At 36.6% G+C, this 22,061-nt stretch overlaps 1 protein-coding gene across 1 annotated transcript in view; it reads left to right on the forward strand.

Annotated features, from left to right (window-relative positions):
* Positions 1-502: 502 nt before the first annotated feature.
* Positions 503-22,061, forward strand: part of LOC110445120 — a 32,988-nt gene continuing 11,429 nt past the window's right edge. Inside the window, exons 1-15 of the mRNA XM_021489533.1 lie at positions 503-560; positions 1,931-2,124; positions 4,729-4,892; positions 6,887-7,056; positions 8,306-8,341; positions 8,485-8,601; positions 9,830-10,009; positions 11,641-11,943; positions 13,521-13,691; positions 14,421-14,495; positions 15,235-15,399; positions 17,396-17,477; positions 18,554-18,741; positions 20,359-20,532; positions 21,472-21,599. Of these exons, the coding sequence (XP_021345208.1) occupies positions 542-560; positions 1,931-2,124; positions 4,729-4,892; positions 6,887-7,056; positions 8,306-8,341; positions 8,485-8,601; positions 9,830-10,009; positions 11,641-11,943; positions 13,521-13,691; positions 14,421-14,495; positions 15,235-15,399; positions 17,396-17,477; positions 18,554-18,741; positions 20,359-20,532; positions 21,472-21,599 (2,166 nt within the window). The 5' untranslated portion in view covers positions 503-541. The remainder of the gene's footprint in view (positions 561-1,930; positions 2,125-4,728; positions 4,893-6,886; positions 7,057-8,305; positions 8,342-8,484; positions 8,602-9,829; positions 10,010-11,640; positions 11,944-13,520; positions 13,692-14,420; positions 14,496-15,234; positions 15,400-17,395; positions 17,478-18,553; positions 18,742-20,358; positions 20,533-21,471; positions 21,600-22,061) is intronic.

Raw genomic sequence — 22,061 nt, forward strand, 5'->3', positions numbered from 1 at the left:
GCTGTAGCTTATCTGTTGGAAAGTAAGATGACATTGGTGTAGCTTATCTGTTGGTGAGTAAGATGTCATTGGTGTAGCTTATCTGTCGGTAAGTAAGATGACATTGATGTAACTTATCTGTCGGTGAGTAAGATGACATTGCTGTAGCTTATCTGTTGGTGAGTAAGATATCATTGCTGTAATTTTATCTGTTGGTGAGTAAGATATCATTTCTGTAACTTTATCTGTTGGTGAATAAGGTATCATTGCTGACGTTACTTTATCTGCTGGTTAGATAGTATTACCCGTGTAATAAGATAGCACCGTAATAAAAACCCAGTCATTATAGTAAATACGAAACTGTTACATGTATAGTTGAGTACCGTATCCTTCCTTGGGCGCAGATGTATTGAAATTGCCCTATTTCACTTGGTCTACAAATAAAACTTATAGAAGTGTATGCAGTTGTGATTTTTTTGCTCCGTATGATGTACATGATGCCACGGTTTTACTTGCAGCTACGGATACCTGGGACAGTATCGGTTTTCCCTCGGCAGACGTCATGGGCTTCTTCATAAGAGGTACAATGCATTTTATATGGATGATATTTAGAGGTTTCCCGTTGGATACCATTTTCATGTTTCAATCGTACAGTATGGCGGAATATTGAAAAATTCCCACAGGTGCGCCAGCCTGAAGGAGAATATAAACACATATACTTTGACAAACGAATGAAGTACTGATGATACTCGGCGAGGATCTATTTGTGTTCAATTTATTACATTTTCATAACTTTAAGTGAAAGAATTTAGCAAACAACGGAATTGCTTCAAAACGTCAAAATACTTTAAATTGTTCTGCGGGACCTCAGTTTATGACGTCATATTTCTATGGACGACACCAATCTTCCTGTTTGGGTATTTTATTTCATTGATTTATGATTCTGATTTAAATTCCGATTAAATTGAGTCGCTGCCCCCATTGCAATACTTGGGATTTGTATCTTTCTTCTATTGATTTCCCTACCTGTCCTTCCGGTGGTGTCTCTCTCGGCATCCGTCTTCATATGACTGCAACAGCCACAGTCATATGAAGACGGATGCCGAGGAGACGTTTAGTCATAAACAAAAATATCCTATGAAAAACAAAACATGTACAAAGTGTCATACGCGTGGGTCTGTGGCATAACTACGTCTTAGAAATTGTGTTTCAATCAGGGTTCATGGCTTTTCTCATCGGTTGACGCTACTTTACTGCATGCTGTCGGGTTCCACTTATTATAAAATTATTTTACATTTTACACATACAGATTTTGTTGTAATTTTTATTCTTTATTTACGAATTAATTGTTTTTCAATATTTTTCTGAAATAATTAAGTGCTAAAAATCATTTATTAAAAAATCAGTGATAACGATCCGACGTCTGACCAACAACGGCCCGCAATCGGGAACCGTCGGCACTTTCCGTAAACGAGAAATCGTTTACGGAAAGTCGTTTACGGAAAATGCCGACGGTTCCGATTGCAACGGCCCGTTGACGGCACTTTAAACCGATAAGACATCGGCGTGATATCCGCTCGCTGGATGGGATAGTAATCTGAGGACTGGAGTTTGGGTCCTGGCCCCATGGCATTTTTACTCTCCGTTAACTGTTATAGATTTTCCATGAAAAGTTCGGCAAGGTATTGGATTCTTTTCAGAAACATGTTATCAAATATATTGTCATACTGGAGAGAAAAATCCAGTTCATCCGAATTTTTGGCAGTGGCATGAGAATGCTCTATTAAGCCTGGATCGTCTATACATGATTAACAACTAATGGATCTTAAATAAATCATAGGGACACCTAGTTGAATTTCAAAGACATAAAAGCCCCATTTGACAAACAAATTCCAATCGTAAATTATGAATTATCATTTTTGAAAAACAAGACTAAATATGTTCTTGTCAGGTTGGTTTCCTGTGATGAAGGTAGCGTACGGACAGTCCATTTCTCCCGCCTCTACAATCTACGATCTCTGGAGGTATACTTCTACATCTTACAACATCAATGAATTTGAAGAAAGCGCGTACTCTATTCAATCTGGCACCCCGTCTTACAGGTCCCGGATCTTGAGCTCCTGGACCAGCTACTACATTCGTGCGGTAGGTCAAAGTACGGGTTGAGTCACAGCATTCTCAAATTCCCAGGGGCTACGCTCTTATTTCCTCTGTACCCCTGGAATATGAAATGACAAAATCGAAGGCATTCAATTTACTATTTCATTGTTTACTGCCTGGTGTAAACTAAAAACAAACAAGAGGCCATCCGTAAGGCTGAATAGTACAAAGGAGAGACTTTCAAATAAAAGGCAGTCGACTTTACCGCTGCGCTACCGCGCGATTCGCTTGATGTATATCAATACATCAAACCATTCGACATGAAATATCTAAAAGATGGCCCATGCAGAACTTTCAATTTTGTCATATTTTCTAGCGCAATTAGTACACGCTCGCTACTGTATTTTCCACAATAATTATTACAAGGTCAGTACATTTTTTTGACGGTATCTTTAACTCGATGGCTACTTTTTTTCTATCCAGATACATTAAGGTCGCTACGTTATTTTTCGTCTTTGTTTATTTACAACGCGTTCGCAAAGATCTTTTCCACTGTATTTTGAACACGGTCGATCCGTTATTTTCCACCGTAATAATTGAACGATGGCTAGAGTGGTTTTTTTATATTAAAATACATTTCAGGTCGCTACGTAAATTATTTTTTTGGAATAATATAGGATTGAACAGCAGGCTAGGCCTATTTAAGTTCTCTCCTTAGGTTGACATGACAAAGACAAAGATGAAACGGTAAGAAAGAAAATATTGATGCAGATTATATATTATAAGTAGCATAAATCCCCAGTCTACATATAGCAGATGGTATAGGGGAGATAAATCCATGTATGTTTCAATTATATAAATATTTAATTGATATTTTGAGCTATACAATGCTTTTATTAAAAAGTCAATCAGAATTAATTAGGAATAGGCAAGCAATGCCCTAATGATATATTAAACTGAAAAATTGCTACAATTTTATTTTCATTTTTATGCAAGTCATTAATGCCCCCTGTTCATACCCTGCTGCTGTTACACGAAGTAGTTAAAATATCATTGGTAGGAGTGATAAAAAAAAGTAAGGGATGCACCAACAACAAAATATAAAAAAAATAAAAAAATAAGGCAATTCAGCTAGAAGATTTTGAAAATGTAGTATATGTGTAAGATGTATTGCCAGTGTTCTATGTGTAAATCTTTCATCCTATCGAACTTCAGACAAAAAGTCTCTAACGGCCTCTACCGTTCACATATCATTCACTCGAGAAACTTAGCACATTTTTGTTTTACTTTATTGCACACATCAGTAAAAACAGCACCAAAGCTTTATCCTTTAGGTGTAAAGTATAAACATCAATGTATATATAGCAATCAGTTGAATCACATAATGGTTTAAGGACAGTATTTTTTTATCAATTATGACTATATATATCAAAATTTATAGATTGTTTTGATTAATTAAACAAGTCTTTTTGTGCTGTTTATAGAATCTACCGACTGTTGTCAGGTTCCCATACATTCAACAAATAAATTCACGCCTGGATTCTTCACAAAATAAGCAAAGAGAAAAGTTCGAACCAAAAGTAACTCCCGCGTGGAGGGCAAGGTCGGATTTACGGTGTTCATTGTATTTGTCCATGCGCGAAATTTGTTCCGGAGAAAAATCGAAACAATTTCAAATCTAACTTTCAGCTCAGAGTTCTATCGATAAACTAAATCACCCTATAGACATATCATACGCAATTGCATTGATACTGAATTGTGGAATAAAATTTTGAAGTGTTTGTTAAAATTTCAAAGTACTACTTTGTTTGCCAATCAGCACGCGACAATACGCTGTTCAAACTATAGAACGAAATTGTTTGGACTGTCGATAAGGCGGGCATTTTTAATTTTAAATATAAATTATAAGTTAAAAAAGAACATAAGAGGCAGAGAAAACGTAGCGCGCATTATGTTGTTTGCTTGCAAAGCTGTGTCATTCAAATAGATCATAAATACCATACAAAAACAGTTCAATGCTTAAATATATATATTTGAATATAACATTTTCTAAGATTTTACTAAAACATGATGTTACAGATATTGGTCGATAAATGGAATAATTATTTTTTAAACCATTCCCTTTGTATACAGCACTAACATTAGCCATCTTCCATGGCCCAGGTACATTACATACGTATGCACCCGTTAGATATAGTTTCGTTAAATATATTTTAAGTGGGAGTATTAAGGAAGGTTTTAACTTTTGTATGACTTTAGGTTACATGCCATCAGGTCCTGATGGTTTATTTTCATTTAATATACATGTAGTAATTTGATCATCAACTTCTTGTTTAGAGACTATTATGTTTTCTAATTTTGATAGAGTGTAGATATCTAATACATGAGGTTCAGCAGGTGTATCTGATGTTGTGGTTATAGACGTAAACTATTCATTAAGGGCTTGAGCTTTATCAGTTGGATCAGTGTTTTATTAACATTCAGTAAGGGAATTGGTTCAGTTTTTTTGTTGAAATTAGTTATGGATTTAGAAATTTTCCACCATTTATCAATGTTTTATCACTAAGAGACTTTTGAAATATTTTTTGGAATACAAGATGCATTCAAGATTGCTTCGTTATACACTGTACTTATTCATTTGTATAACAGGTGCGAGTGTCTTTCATCAAGAGTGGAAGCGAGGCTGCCTTCGCCGTGTTTGACGCGCATGCGTCAGAACTAACTGACTGGATGTCCTGTAGTAACCGTCTACTTTACAGCAGTTTCACGGATCTCAACAGAGACACCTCAACCACATTTTGTAGTATAGTAGGGTAAGTGAGTGGATAATCGATCTCAGCAGTTACCCCCGAAAACAAGTGAAACTGATATGCATGTGCAACAGAGTTATCTCCCATCGTCTGTGTACCATCTACACAATGATTTCACGAGAGTTACCTCCCTTTGTCAGTGTAATATAGACACAGCGATCTCACCAGAGTTACCTCCATTGTCAGTGTAATATAGACACAAAAATCTCACCAGAGTTACCTCCCATTGTCAGTGTAAAATAGACACAGCGATCTCACCAGAGTTACCTACCATCGTCAGTGCAACATAAACACAGCGATCTCACCAGAGTTACCTCCCACTGTCGGTGTAATATAGACACAGCGATCTCACCAGAGTTACCTCCCATTGTCAGTATAATATAGACACAGCGATCTCACCAGAGTTACCTCCCATAGTCAGTGTTATATCTATATATCTCACGTGATTTAAAGGGGCTATTTAGTCAAATGGCACCCTTAAAATCGAGTAGATACTGAACATATATATATTATAACAAAAGTGTACGGAAAATGACATGACCTGAAGCCGACGTACAGTGTGGTTAGTTTTGTCGCTTGGGAAAGCCGATGATACAAATAGCTACGACCAAAGTAGCGCAATATCTCGGCCTGTCAGTGAGAAATAAACATATACAGTACAACGCTGTCGACCAACAACACTGTGTTATTCCGTGTGATTTCACACATAACACATTCTTGTCGCTTTGAATTGACACAATACATCGCTTCACTTAATTATTTACCTACACCAGGCATGGCACTAGGTACAGAAACCCTATCACATCATTCCTATAGTTACAGAAACAAAGATACAGCAATACCAGCAGAGTTCATTCTATGTAAGTGGTAAACAAGATGGAATTGATCTTAAACACAAAGGTTTAATACATGTATACTTATATGGAAAGTGCAAAAAACATCTCGGGTTTTATCATCGATATGACAGGGTCTTAATTAAATAGCAATACGTTAACCTTATATTTAATGGGACAGAAATACGTAAACCTGGTGTTCAGTGAGACAGTTTTACGTAAACCTGGTGTCCAAAGGGACAGTAATACGCAAATATGATGTTTAATTGGATAGTAATACGTAAAGGTGATGTTCAATTGGGTAGAAATACGTAAACCTGATGTCAAATGGGACAATAATACGTAAACCTGTTGTTCAATGGGACAGTCATACAAAAATGTGATGTTCAATTGAACAGTAATACGTACACCTGATGTTCAACGTGAGTTATGCGTAAAACTGACGTTCGATGGGAGTAATACGTAAACCTACTTTTTACTGGGACAGTAATAAGTAAACATGATGTTCGATGGGACAATCATTCGTAAACCTGATGTTCAATCGGACATTAATACGTAAACCTGATGTTCACTCAGACAGTGTTACGTAAACATGATGTTCAATGGGACAGTAATACGTAAACATGGTGTTCATTGGAACAGTAATACGTACAGCTGAAGTTCAACCGGACACGTAAAACTGATGTTCAATGAGACAGTCATACGTAAAACTGATGTTCAATGGAACAATAAAACGTAAACCTGATATTCAATGGATCAGTTTTAAGTATACCTTTAATTATGTTCAATGGGACAGTTTTACGGAAACATGATGTTCAATGGGACAGTAACACGTGAAACCTAATGTTCAATGGGAGTTTTCGTAAACTCTATGTTCAATGGGACGGTTATACGTAAACCCGATATTCAGTGAGACAGTTTTATGTAAATCTGATAATCCTTGGGACAGATATAAGTACACCTTATATTCGGACAGTCATACGAAATTGAGCAGTCTTTTCAATTTTCAATCTTTTCAGCAAATATCTTAACATATTACTTCATATACAGTTCAATCATTTAACAAATATTTGAAATTATTTCTTTACCCATATCTATTTTTATCTTCAGTTATGATAAACAGAGTTTGACAACATACATTGCAAATACATTTTAATTTTTCAGAGACAGCAGTTATAGCAGACGTTTTTTTGCTGAGAAACAATACAATGGCTGTAATGAGGATGAAGGCTGGTTCGTGGTTTCTGATTCTTCTGGCTCATGCAGTTGGGAAAGCCAGTATTCCAGCCCCTTCGTACTTTACAGCGATGCAGGAGTATCGGAGGCTAATATATGTAAGTCTTTCGCTGATGTTGTCAAAGCCTAGTTCAGGATCACTGCCCAACCGCTGGCAAAACACTAGAGAGTTCCACTGTTTTTAATTTTCGTATAGAGTAACCTCCCCTTATTTCTTACTTGAGCTAAGGACACATTTATCATCTGCAAAGTATCCAAACTTAGAAGTGAAGAAGACGTTAACAAACAACAAACCAGGACACGTCCTTTAACAAGGTAGCTCATGATCAGTTGGTAAACTGACAGTAAACCTATCTGAGTTCCAGTGTTCGTAAAATTTGTCAATTTCCAAAGATTTATTTACACCTGAAACACTGTTGTTGTTATATTTATTATTTTCATAATTTATGAAAGTCCTGCAAGGTATGGTTATCTTGACAGACATAAATTATAAAAGCTATAGTTATGCGGGATAAAAAAAAACCCACTTCCAATGTATAGTTCAGTTTTTGGCAGTGGTACGGGGATTCCAGTTTAACAGATTACCCCCAAAGTGAGAATCTGTATTGGCTTAAAAATGGAAGAGAGAATAACATATTCGGCTCCAGGATGAAGATATGTACCACATTTTGTTTTCTCATTTTTTCTTAACGCGACTTTTCCTTCGCGTTATCGTGAGAAGAAATACTCTGGCTGATCATTGCTAGATCGTTATGAAGAATAATCTGACTGATCAATGTTGTGTGATCTTTAGAAAGAACACTCTGACTGATCATTGTAGGATCTTTAGATGTAATATCTATCTATTCATTGCGTGATCGTTCGAAGTAATACTCTGACTGATCATTGCGTGACCTTTAGAAGTAAAACTCTGACTTGTCATTGCGTGACCTTTAGAAGTAAAACTCTGACTGATCATTACGTGATCTTTAGAAGTAAAACTCTGACTGATCATTGCGTGATCTTTAGAAGTAAAACTCTGACTGATCATTGCGTGATCTTCAGAATTAACACTCTGACTGATCATTGCGTGATCGTTAGAAATAATACTCTAACTGATCTTCAAAGCGCTTCATGTTATAGAATTAATACTCTGACTGATCATTGATGAATACTCTGACTGAATATTGCAGGACCTTTAGAGGTAATAATCTAACTAATCATCACATGATATTTAAGATGATATCCCCAAACATTACTAAAGGAAAAATCAGGAGATATAACAATGCCTGATCATTACACGATGTTATTGATTAATGTATAAGGATGCCACTGAGTGACGTAATGCGTTTCTCTTTCTATTTTTAGATCAACAACTGGCCGATGTATTTCTTATATCAGTTGGTGAGTAATAAGAATTATCGCATATTGTATTTTCATATTCACTGGAAATGAAAGGAAACACCATTCTTAAATTATACATTTAGCATACCGGCCATGTACTGTTTTCAGCACCTTCGTTTATTTATTTATTTTATTTATTCCAGCGTTTGATGATTTCTGTAACTTAGTTACATGTCAGAATGGGGGAACATGCTACGAAAGAGGAACTCGATTTGAATGCGTGTGTGCCGGTGATTATTACAACATTGACTGTGATGATTGTAAGTAACAAAATGCACGTGTCGTTCACATTCTGACTGTGACTATATGTAACAAAATGCACGTGTCGTTCACATTCTGACTGTGATTATATGTAACAAAATGCACGTGTCGTTCACATTCTGACTGTGACTATACGTAACAAAATCCCGTTTCGTTCACATTCTGGCTGTGACTATAAGTAACACAAGTCACGTGTTGTTAACATTCTGGCTGTGACTACAAGTTACACAATTCACGTGCCGTTGACGTTCTGGCTGTGACTATAAGTAACACAATTCACGTGTCGTTGACGTTCTGGCTGTGACTATAAGTAACACAATTCACATGTTAACATTCTGGCTGTGACTACAAGTAACACAAGTCACGTGTCTTTAACATTCTGGCTGTGACTATAAGTAACACAATTCACGTGTCGTTGACGTTCTGGCTGTGACTATAAGTAATACAATTCCCGGAGTATTCACCTCAAGATTACAAGTAACAAAATCCTGGGGTTATTCACATTTTGATTGTAAGTTATAGGATGCACGGATTGTTTATATTTCGAATGTGACTGTAAGTACCAAAATCCACATGTTGTTCACATTCTGATTCTGTAGGTAACAAAATCCACATGTTGTTCACATTCTGATTCTGTCAGTAACAACATCCACATGTTATTCACGTTTTGAATTTAAAATGCATGCAGGTTTGTTTAGGTATTTGCCGTATAATTCCGAGGACGCCGTTTGAGGTCGATATTTCTCTATCAGGTCTACATACAAATGTTACAACGTATTAACCGAAACGGAAGTTCTTAATGTTTATTTTACACATCGTGTCACTAGATAACATGATATGTTATGAACAGATTATTTCACATGTATCGTGATTCATTAGAGATTTAAAAAAGAAATCAAAATTTTGAAATATCGGGTACTAAGATTTTATAATTGCAATTACAAATCCTGTTTGGTATGATTTTAATATTCCGTTAACCTGTCAACCGCGTCTCTTTCGGACATTCACACTGAACTAAATATCTGGATCTAAATTTAGAAACATGTGGTCGATATGTTCACGTGAAAGACAAAAATAGAAACATCGGGTCGATTTGCTATCTATCAGCGAACTCGAGATTGGAATAGCCAATTAGAATCAAGGAAAGGGATGCAATATGTCATATTCCTGGTTATTCCTTATATACTTTAAATATTCACTATGTGGTCTTCCTATTGTTTTGTTTAGTGGATGGCGTATGGTCAGATTGGGGATCCTGGTCAAGCTGTAGCGTTACTTGTCATTTCCAAGGAACATACACCCGATCTCGTTCTTGTAACAATCCCTCCAAAGACGGGAATGGACTGGACTGCCCGGGATCCTCATCAGAGACTACCACGTGTGATCCACCAAATGAAGTTTGCCCATGTGAGTACAATGTACCATTTAGATTTGTGTATTCATCTTTCAATATACAAAGTGGTAGACTCTGCTGGTGGATTTTCTTATTCCCCCAGATTTGGCGTTACCATGGTAGTTGTCTCTTTTGAGTAGTAGTACGGGTCATTATACAACACGTTTCTCATTATCAATTTTGAATAAATCAGTACTCATCTCACTTTTGAAATCAGTATTATTACCATGTTTTACACATGGCCCCTCCTAGATGTTTCAACGGTAGCTTAGGCGAATGTGTGTCCACCTTGTTTGCATCTAGCATCACCAGTGAGTCCTTGTTGGACCTAACAACTATAAAATACAGCGTATTATATATTTATTTTAATGTTTCTAGCCAAATTGTATATATGCAATCAGATTTGTTTGCCTTGCATTCATTTGGTACTGTTCCTAGTGGTCAGGTACATTTGACGTGTGTGTCTGAGCACGTCATTGTTGTTTCTTTCTTTATCTTTAGTCGCTTCTTCCTAACAACCTTTTCGTTTCATATTGCCTTGCTCGGCAATACCCCATTTTTAGCCTTTGTGTTGAGCGCCTACCCTGTCAAATCGGGACATACATAAGTCCTTATAAATGGCACTTGTTACTCTTGCTTAACGTTCAGCATTAAGGGTTATGGCAACAACTGGTTAGCCTGTTGTCAGTAAAATTTGACCAGGTGAAATGCTGTGCTGCGTGCCTTCGGCATGATATTTCAGTAAGGTCGCACTCTCAAGCTGGTATCAGATACGCGCTATCACAAGGAGGCAATGCATCAACATACCATGCCTCTAGCACACGTGCGCGTATTCATTACACACATGGAGGAACGTCTTTAAATGGCCATAGCTGTCAATAGGACGTTAGCAAAATAAAACCAACCCAAACCATCTATGAATAAACTTTACCTATTTTAACATTTATCAATAACGCATGAAGACAATGCAAAGTTGTATGGTCGCCATCATGCTCTTAAACGGAAACATGTTATCGTGCAATTTGAAGATTGATGTTTTTTTTATCATTATGCTCATTGGTATTCCTTGTGTTTTGTTATCAATACCCGAGTTCTCGGTATGAGGACGTAACATTACTTGGATTTAACCCTAGATTGACATGGCGAGTGTCGTCGATGAAGCAGAATACGCTTACTCTTCTGATACACCTGGTCGTATAGTGTCCTTGTACCTTTTCAAGGGTCTCCAAGTAATTGTTTTATTTGTCAATATTTTGCTCTAGTCTTATCAATTTTGAGTTCAAACTATTATATATCTGTATGTAACACTTTACATATTACCTACACAAGTTAGTGACGGAACATATATAAATGCAGCTAAAAAGCTCTCATATCAAACAAACGATCAAAGCCTCCCGGTATATTCCAATAAGGCTGTTCTGACAGCGTTGAACTTGTGACGTCACAGATGTGAGCTACCAATAACGAGGCGATCGCTACTGGTGTGTTTTACAGAAAAATCGTAATATCTCGTAAACGAAGGCCATCACGACGTTCGCACTTTTTAGCCTTTTATTGTTTGATATGAAATATTTTCGTAGCGTAATATAGCAAATCATTCAGGGTACACTTTGATAAAAAAAAAATATATGATTATGTTCTTCAGCGTACGGAAGTGGTACGATGTCACAAGGAAACAGCTACACTATGACGTGCCCGTCCACATTCACAATCTATACTCAAACTGCTTACTACGGTAGAAGTTCCAGCTATTCGGACTGTTATGATACAAGTTCCGTCAGCCGTGTTACAAACCAATGCGAAGGACAGGTGTCATGTGTTGTGACCTTCAGTGAAAGCCTTTTCACTGGTTACACCAGTATTAGCTGCGACTATTGCGATAACATTTACGTGTCGAACCCATGTTCATCTAGCAATATTAACGGCTATGCTACGTTTAAATGCGGACGTAAGTGTTTGATTATTGTTATTTTGCTTACTTGTACCAGAGTAGTAGTATTTTTGTTATGTGTAACCACTGTACAATTGTATAATCCTACGTTCACAATGTACCTACATGCAATAGACATACACAAAGATGCAGTACAATTGTGCAAACTGATTTTAGAATTGATGGAACCCACTGCAGAATTGTACACACTTACCAACGAATTGTACAAATCTACTGCAGAATCGTAGGAACCTGAGGCAGAATCGTGCGAACCTGAGGTAGAATCGTACGAACCTGAGGTAGAATCGTAAGAACCTGAGGCAGACTCGTACGAACCTGAGGCAGAATCGTACGAACCTGAGGCAGAATCGTACGAACCTGAGGCAGAATCGTACGAACCTGAGGTAGAATCGTACGAATCTATTTTAGAATTTCCGAACCTAACGTTTAATTGTACGTACAGTAGATAATGATACAGGCTATAATGGACACATTTTAATCAAGGTGAATGACATGTGTTTTACGACAGTGACTTTATTATTTTTAAATATACGTCTGTAGTAATATAAAATCAAAATGCTTATCTGCATGTATTGCCGTCATGTTTACAATTTAAACGTTTTTAACTTCATTATAAACCACACTGTAATTCGTTCTGTCCAGTGGTATGATTATTATAAAGGATGCGTGCCAGTTATGGCTATCTGCATACCTTGGGGCTGTGCCGTCATGTTATAACTTGAAATTGAGGCCTGTTTGGAGTCCATGCCGAGATACGAGGGAGTAAAGTGGGGAACCAAAATCACAAATAGCCTCTTTTTGACAAAACTGCATGCTATTTTCTTTTATTAAGCTTCCTTCAATATTTTGATTTATCACATACTTACTAATACATACGGGTTTTTTGTATATGCGATATGACACAATTGCTCTAACCCATATCAGCCCTCGCCGTATCACACCCCAAAACCCGTATCAGCCCCCAAAACCCATATCACAACCCTTTTGGAAAAAAAATCGTTTTTCAATATTTCAAAAATAAAAAATATATCATATGATAGTAGTTTTTATTTAGTAAGTATGTAATAAACAGAATAAAACACGCCTTTTTCCATACCACACCCAGTATCAACCCTCGACCAATATCAGCCCTCGGGCCTTCGGCCCTTGGGCTGATATTGCAGTCTCGGGGTGATACTGGGTGTGATATGGAAAAAGGCATGTATTATTCTCTATGTATTGTGTAACTTTAAAGCTGCAAACAATACAATTAACTCAAACATAATACATAGTTGATAAGTAGATCACTGTGACCTTGGTACTTTTCGGCTTAATTATGCCAACGATTCTTTCTATTTTGTGCCTAAACACACTTTAGAGCCATACACTAATCTTACCAATTGTATTTATAAGTATCCTAAACAGATCTCGGGGTGATTATTTGGTTATCTTACCCTCGGATAGCCTCGGGTTATACAGCCAAATGAATCGTCCCTCGGTCTGCAGATATTTCATCCTTGCTGTGAGGGAAGATACAATGTACCATAAGTCATCCTCACTTCATGGCTTGATCTGTGTTAATGACGGTGTTACAGGAACAGGCGGAGTTAGCACGTGGTCACCATGGTCACTATGTACCGTGACGTGTGACGGTGGGACTCGAAGTAGAAGTCGCACGTGCGACAACCCTTTACCGATCTCTCCGGGAACAGACTGTTCAGACACCCTGTCGGACACAAAGGACTGCTTCACATTCCCTTGTCCGTGTAAGTAATAATGTACATATTTGAGAACTTCAAAACTGGACATTTTCAAATGTGAAAATGTTAGCGTTGTGACTGTTAACTGTTCTCGCTGTGGTAATGTTTAGCGTTCGTAGTTATGCTGAAATCTGCTAATTCGTTATATCTATAATACATGGAATCCATAATATCATGATGTATAACTTATCGTTCATGCAATTTTGTTTTCGTGCTAATTTACTAACTGCGACAAACGTTAGCATTTCCACAGTGCGAACATTTCTACTTTTTCAGTAGTAGACAGGTCTACGCCCAGTCCTTATGTTCTTTTACGGTTTATTTTCAAATTGTAAACAGACATGAAGATAAAATCTTAAAACATATGATGTATTTAGTTTTACTAAATTTTGAACATTTTTTCCCCTTTAGAATATGAAGGTAATAGAGATAAAACACATGCAAGTTTGTAGATTGCCTCTCGAAATGATGAATTAGTATGTCAAGATTTGAGTAAGTTTATTAATTATTAAATTTAGTTGCACTTATGAAATGAATTGAAAGTATAACAGTTCATGGCATGTTGAAATTCTACATTATTCTTTTAATCGTAGAGGAAATGAACTTGTTATTTGTAATTTTCAAAAATGTGAACTTCAATCAAATGCTACGAAGTATTCCAGTATGCTTTCATTGCCATGCGCTTTCATTCACTAATAAAACAAATTTAAATATCGTAAGTATGATTGTCTGCAGCCTGTGGCGATCACATGTCTGGATATTACCTGATGGAGCCCTGGAACATGACGTCATACAACGACTCGGAATCTGGTCAGTTTGCATCATTTCTAACCGTTTTCTTCATGTTGATAGATAGTTTGTAAACGGGTCCATATAATAGCACAGTGAAATGTGTGGTGTGGCGTTTTGATGACAAGTACGGTCTGTAGTCTCTCCTCTTTCATCAGACAAATGACCGGTAACGCACATGTACGTTTTTCAATATTGGCAAGGACCTGGATGACACTTTACGGCAAATAATGCCGTAAAGTTGTCCAGTCTTGTAAACATTGTTATATCGTGTGACTACAATGTCGAAAATGCTATTCTTCTTTCCGCTAGTATAGTGAGTTTAATTCTATGAGTTATAAAACGTACGAATGTTGTAACCATCAGTTGCTGTCGGCTTGACCGAATCTGTTTAGGGAACAGCAGTTTATATTTTCCATTTGCCATATGTGTTTTCAGTGGTTCATGATATAAAGCTTACAGTGCTTGACAATGTAACATTTTGATATACCATTTTACATTGATAAATATCACTTTGATTTCAATAATGTAGTTTTTCTTAATCTATTGCTGAAAATGGAACATTATATGTCCTGCTTTACGTTAATTTAGACTGGCATCCAAAATTTAAAAAAAATTGTTGATAGTGAAATCCAACAAAATTACATGGTATCGCATTAAAATGAAGCCAAAACTGATTTTTAATTTTATTGTTTAGACATTGATCATCCATATGAATATCATGGTTAAAATATCTTTCATGTCGCTTTTATTTGTTTAGGTGTCGGGTATCTGTTGACAAACACGCACTATGAAATAATGTGTTGTGAGTCGATAGCAGCCATAGAGTTCTATACCTCCCACGAAGGGTCGATCACCTTCAGCGTCTGGAGGAAATCTGGATCGTCCTACTCTGTAGTAGCCTCCACAGCATACACTGTTACAGGTGTGTATTTAAGGGTTGCCCATTGCATACCATATGGCAGAGTTCCGATATTTGTAACGAGCGCTTGATCCACACTTGTCAAACATATATATATTCTACCGTACAAGTGAAATATGTACGATATGTAAGGAGAACAAGACACGAGTTAGTCTATTTATTACATTATTAAAGTGTAGCGACGAAAATAATGCAGCACTGGAAACGGCAGGAAATGGTAGCATAATATTTTATATCTGATTCTAACGATGTGACGCGTTGGCAACAAGGAAGCAAGGCTGAGCGCCAATTTGGTTGGTTACTCAAAACAATTCCACAATTTGCTGCTAATTTCTTGTAAGATTTCCGAACAACACTTACATAAATTTTGCAGTTAATTAAATACATTGTACCTAAGTGAATGTAGCAAACGTGTATACGAACAACTTTTCTACCGTCGTTTCATCTGCAAAGGAAAAGAGCTATTCTGATTGGTCAATACTAAAACTCATATAGGCATAGTTTGGAACTCCTGGCAAAATAGAGTTTCGTCAAATAGGGACATGGAGATTAAGTTTTCCTTCCAAGGCTCCTTTATGAAAAATGAATGGATTTCAACTAATATTACCAGATGCTTCCTTGGTTTGATTTGGTTTTATTTTGTTTAACGTGCTATTAACAGCTAAGGTCATTTGAGGACGTGCCTCCATGTATGTTGTGTAATCGTATATGTGTATATGTGTGCCGGAGACAGGCTATGTTAGTGCAATTGCCTCCTTCTGATAGCGCGGATCTGATACCGACGTTATAGTGCTATCTCACTGAAATGCCATACCGAAGGCAAACAAGGACAGCATCCCGCCCGGTCACATTATACTGACAACGGGTGAACCAGTTGTTGCCATTCCCATTAATGCTGAACGTTAAATAGGGAATAACAACTACCATCTGTAAGGACTTTGGTATGTCCCGGCCTGGGGACAGAACCATTGCCTTCCTCACCTAGGCGAACGCTTAACATTCAAGCCAAAAGTAAGGTGTTGCCAAGCAAGGCAATAGGAAATAAACGGTAGTTAGACGTAGATAGAAAGATAAAGATCCCAACTATTGCAATGGGTGCATCAGATTTATTTATGGTCGCTTTTGTGTCCCCAAATAGAGGACACCGAAGCAAATTCCCCATTTTTGCAGGGGATTCTGATATTAGCCGCCTCCTACGATACATGCAGTGGGTAACAGCAGGTGTATTCTTTTTCCGATCCCCAACCTGCAGGGGTGAATGCTTCCTTGGGCATAAGAATGTAATGTGTAATACATGTTGACGTTAGTGTAACATGATCTGGGTTTTGTTTAGGCCTAAACAATGTATGCAGGAGGTTAATCTTCAGTGTATCAGTAGGCATGGATTAAATACTTGTCTAAGCTAAACAAAACGGGGAAACGGAGCAAATCAATCGGACTCTCGACCAGTTTAGATAAATGATGAACATGTTTGGATATATTTGGAATCAAGATTACATTTTCGACTTCATCTTAAATAAATTGCAAAATTAGTTTTTTTTATATATTTTTTTATTTTGATAAGATTATCTCAAGTAAGCGGACACATTTCGACTTCTTGTTGAGTTCTGATATCATTAAAATTAGGTAAGCAATACAAGCCCGATGGACCTCTTGTCTTAAAATGTGTGCAGCGACTAATTGTGTCATTTAGTGTTATACCATATTGTATTTCACGCATTATTATCTAATCATTTATTTATGAAAAGTCACAAGATACGACATAGATAGCACCCAATCACATGTTGTCTTATATATGTAATCTTAAAATGACATATACCAATGGTCTTCATCCCATTCGCTGTCTCGAGCAAACAATTACCTATAAAAGTACGTAATTGACAGTCTACCTGCGTGTAAAACAGTAGTTTGCTGAAATATTAAAATGTAAACAAACCAATTTGGATATGTTCCATAGTAGTATACATATATAATCTCAAACATGTGGTTTAATCCCCAGCCACGGAAGCAAATACCACAATCAACTATACATTTTCACTTGGAAACCGGATGATCGCCAAAACGGGGGATATGATTGGCTGGTAAGTGATGAATATCTATATACCGATCACTAAAATTCTGTTAATCCAGCGGTTAGCTGTTAAGTGTTAATCCAGTTTTCGTGGTTCTAAAGGATCTTTTAAATGCTACGTATCGTAATTCCACGATTGAAAATAATAGATGACACCATTAATTTTTTTTCCTGCACCTTTATTTGTTGAATCCTAATCACGTGGAGATCGACGATTTGTTATACTGATTTAGTGTTACTATTTTTAGAAGCACCATGTTAATATTTTCTTCATGACGTCAATTCAATTTTAACATCATATTGCTTTCTACAAAATGCAGTACTTTTTTCTCTTGCCTGTTTGCTTACGACCAGAATGTTTCAATGATAAAATTATCATATTTATGTACCGAATATAATAGTTAAGCACTTTATTTGGGTGTATGTGTGGTTATATGGAGCTGAAAAAAGTGATATCGACCTCCATTTCGTCTCGGTTAATACCGCTTTCTCAGGTTCATATAACCAATTATTTACCTCGACAAAAGTCCATAATTGATCATTGATATACATTGAAGTTATATGATCGTTATGTAACACACACAACATATGAATATTATCATATCACACCGAGGCAATATGATAATAATGGCATTTTGCTAAGGTCATAAGATAAATATGACAACAAAGTGAGTTAAACTCTTCCATCGCTTAAACATATTTAAGTAGACTGCCTTCTACGTAAAAAATAAGAAAAATGCTAATTGCGCCTGCAAGTATGATGAGTTGACAACATCAAACTATACTTCAGTACCTTTTATTTCGTCTTATACGAAGTAATGCAAAAATATTTCATAGTGTTATCGGTGACAATGTGTTGTTCGTTTTAATTGATGAGAAACGAAGACAAAAAAACCGACGAAACGAGATGTTGTCCGTGTTATACTTGATGCAGCATTCATGAATCGCCTCAACTGGTTCAAGTGTATAGAATTTCTAAATTGTGAATATAAGAAAGAACGTTAAGTATGTTATGCCTAAAGATGCTTAAATAATGATAAAACACGTATTATCGTTTCTTAAATACATAATTATTGTTTTATCTAGGTATACTCCGGAAGACAATATGATACCATACATTCTGTGTACAGGGGAGGAGAACTGCCCCAATGCCACTAAGAAGGCCCCGCTAACTTCGGAGCCTACAGCAGCCAGTAGCTTTGCCTGGGACACCCACGGAAGTGTTACGACTTTTCCTGACCGTGCATACGCTATTAAGTTTTACACAAGTCCAAGTAAGTTCTGGCTAAGCTTCCAGGTGCAGTTATATTGAAAAGAATCAAATTTTGAAACCGTTTCCGTAAGTTCTCTTCTTTTTTATAGCGGTCCGATAAACTACTATAAAATTGTACTCCAGCTCAAGTAACTTTATGGTGTTGCTTGTTCACCTTGCCCCTAACTAGATTTAAAAAATTTAAGATTTAAACCCAGTCCATTGACAATAGTCAAGTTTTCTACCTTTTTCTGATTAACTACTGTACTATCAAGCCCTATTGTTAATATTGTCATATAGATACCACGCCCTATTGTTAATAATTGACATATAGATACCACGTCCTATTGTTAATACTGTCTCATAGATATATTGTCATATAGGAACCACGCCCTATCGTTAAAACTGTCTCATAGATATATTGTCATATAGATACCACGCCCTGTTGTTAATAATTGTCATATAGATACCTAGCCCTATTGTTAATATTGTCTCATAGATACCACGCCCTGTTGTTAATATTGTCATATAGATACCACGCCCTATTGTTAATACTGTCTCATAGATATATTGTCATATAGATACCACGCCCTATTATTAATACTGTCTCATAGATATATTGTCATATAGGTACCACGCCCTATCGTTAAAACTGTCTCATAGATATATTGTCATATAGATACCACGCTCTATTATTAATACTGTCTCATAGATATATTGTCATATAGATACCACGCCCTATTATTAATACTGTCTCATAGATATATTGTCATATAGATACAACGCCCTATTGTTAATATTGTCATATAGATACAATGTACCACGCCCTACTTTTAATATTGTCATATAGATACCACGCCCTATTGTTAATAATTGTCGTATAGATACCACGCCCTATTGTTAATAATTGTCATATAGATACCACGCCCTATTGTTAATAATTGTCATATAGATACCACGCCCTACCGCTAATATTGTCATATAGATACAATGTACCACGCCCTACTGTTTACATTGTCATATAGATACCACGCCCTATTGTTAATATTGTCATATAGATACAATGTACCACGCCCTACTGTTAATATTGTCATATAGATACCACGCCCTATTGTTAATATTGCCATATATATACCACGCCCTACCACTAATATTGTCATATAGATACCACGCCCTACTGTTAATATTGTCATATAGATACTGTACCACGCCCTATTGTTAATATTGTCATTTAGATACCACGCCTATTGTTAATATTGTCATTTAGATACCACGCCCTATTGTTAATATTGTCACATAGATACCACGCCCTATTGTTAATATTGTCATATAGATATTGTACCACGCCCTATTGTTAATATTGTCATTTAGATACCACGCCCTATTGTTAATATTGTCACATAGATACCACGCCCTACCTCTAACGTTGTCTTATAGATACTACGCCACACTCTACTTGTTTAAATTTTACTGTAGATAATGCTTCCTCAGTGTAATATTTTCATACATTTTTAAATATGGGGTAAATCAGTACGGTACATCCTACCTGTTTTAGAAAGGAATAGAATAGTAAAGTATTATTATACATGTGTTAGTACATTTTAAGTTAGTTAACATTAGTGTGCATCTATTTAATTAGATACCGCACCCTACGTGAACCAGACGGATTTCAGCACTCTTGTGAAGGACCACGAGCCGCCTGGTACCTGGGCCATCGACTATGCAATATTCACCGACGAGGTTGGCGACCCTCTTACTCACACAATGGTCCATGCGGAGGGTTTCTTTGAATTGAATTCCACCTATGACCCACGTAAGTGCAACCTCAAAGTCAACCCTCACCACAATAAACAAAAACATGCGAAAAACACACAAGCTACGTGTAGAATGCATAATGATACAGTTTTTCGGCACGAGATGGAGACAAACAGCACAGTCAAATAGAATTAAAAAATGTATTTAACAAGATGATAAGCAGAATTTTTCATGTACCTGGTTGCATGTGTAAAATGATTTTGAACCTATAATATTGTAAAGATGGAAGCTCGGGTTAACTCATGATTAAGTTTCGATAGGACATCGAACTTCAGATGTTGACTTCATCTCAAATGTCGAAAGAAATACCGTGTAAATGTATGATAATGTTTTTAAATCGTTATGAGAGATTCCATGCATAAGAAATCTAACTTAGATTAAATGTTGTGACGTCTGGTTCAGTAGCACATTCGAAAAGTGAGCCCGTCGCCAAGTGTGATGTACACAACCGTAGGAACTGTAACATGTCAACCTCGTATCTAAATCCGACTTTGTATTTTGGTAGAAAATGTATTATTATCCACGCATTTATGGTACTTTGTTAAAGAGCTCTGTCCAAAACTACAAACACAACCATCACGTCCTTTTATCGACATATAAATGAAGCATGCTAGTAACCGGTCACCTCTACCACATGTAAAATAGGAACATGATCCATCCCTTTACGGGAGAGTCGGTCAACATGCCATGATACGCCCCTTAATTTCAGTACAATGCATAATCACCACAATGCTTTACAACAGTTACGGCCAAAATTGTCACGCACAGTTTAATGTATCAATGGCCTTATTTTTTTTTAATCGTTTGAAACTACACGTCATGTTATATAGATATAAGTTTAAGGTTTAGACAAACACCTATGATATTTCAAAGGTACATGTATGTCTATATGAGAGAGATCCTATTTTAAACAGCCATCTTTATCTGTTTGTTATAGAACGTCTCTTCCTTCAAGTGAAGAAGAAGCTTCCAAAAGAATACAACATTTACTCCATCGTCTTGACATCGACGGATACCTGTGGCTTAACAGTATCTACAACCTATTCTATTACTACATATAATGCGGTAAGTCGAGTCATTACTAGACATGACTGATCTGGTGATGTAGTGATTAACGCACTCGACATTCACCAAGGCGGCCGGGGTTCGATTCCCTGGCCGGACGTGAAAAGGTATGGGGTCACCTGTCCGACCACGTATCTTTTGATACTCCGGTTTCTTCCCATATCGAGATCCCCGCACGCTAACATCCGGGCCAACAAGAATGATTGATAGAAATTAAAATAGCTTGTTTCATAATTGTTGTAAAATTAAATAAATAATGTTTATTATTATTACATATTTACAGATGACTGGTTCTGTGAATATTAAGATATTGATATGTTACTTCAAAAAATGTGTAAAGTCTGTATCCATGAATTTAACCACCATTACATAATTGGAACGATCAGTATCAAGTGCAAAGTTTATCAATATCTTACCACTATAAATATATTTACAAAAGCTGATTTATAACTACACGTGATT

This window comes from Mizuhopecten yessoensis, unplaced genomic scaffold, assembly GCF_002113885.1.
Source record: "Mizuhopecten yessoensis strain PY_sf001 unplaced genomic scaffold, ASM211388v2 scaffold2087, whole genome shotgun sequence".
NCBI lineage: Eukaryota > Metazoa > Mollusca > Bivalvia > Pectinida > Pectinidae > Mizuhopecten > Mizuhopecten yessoensis.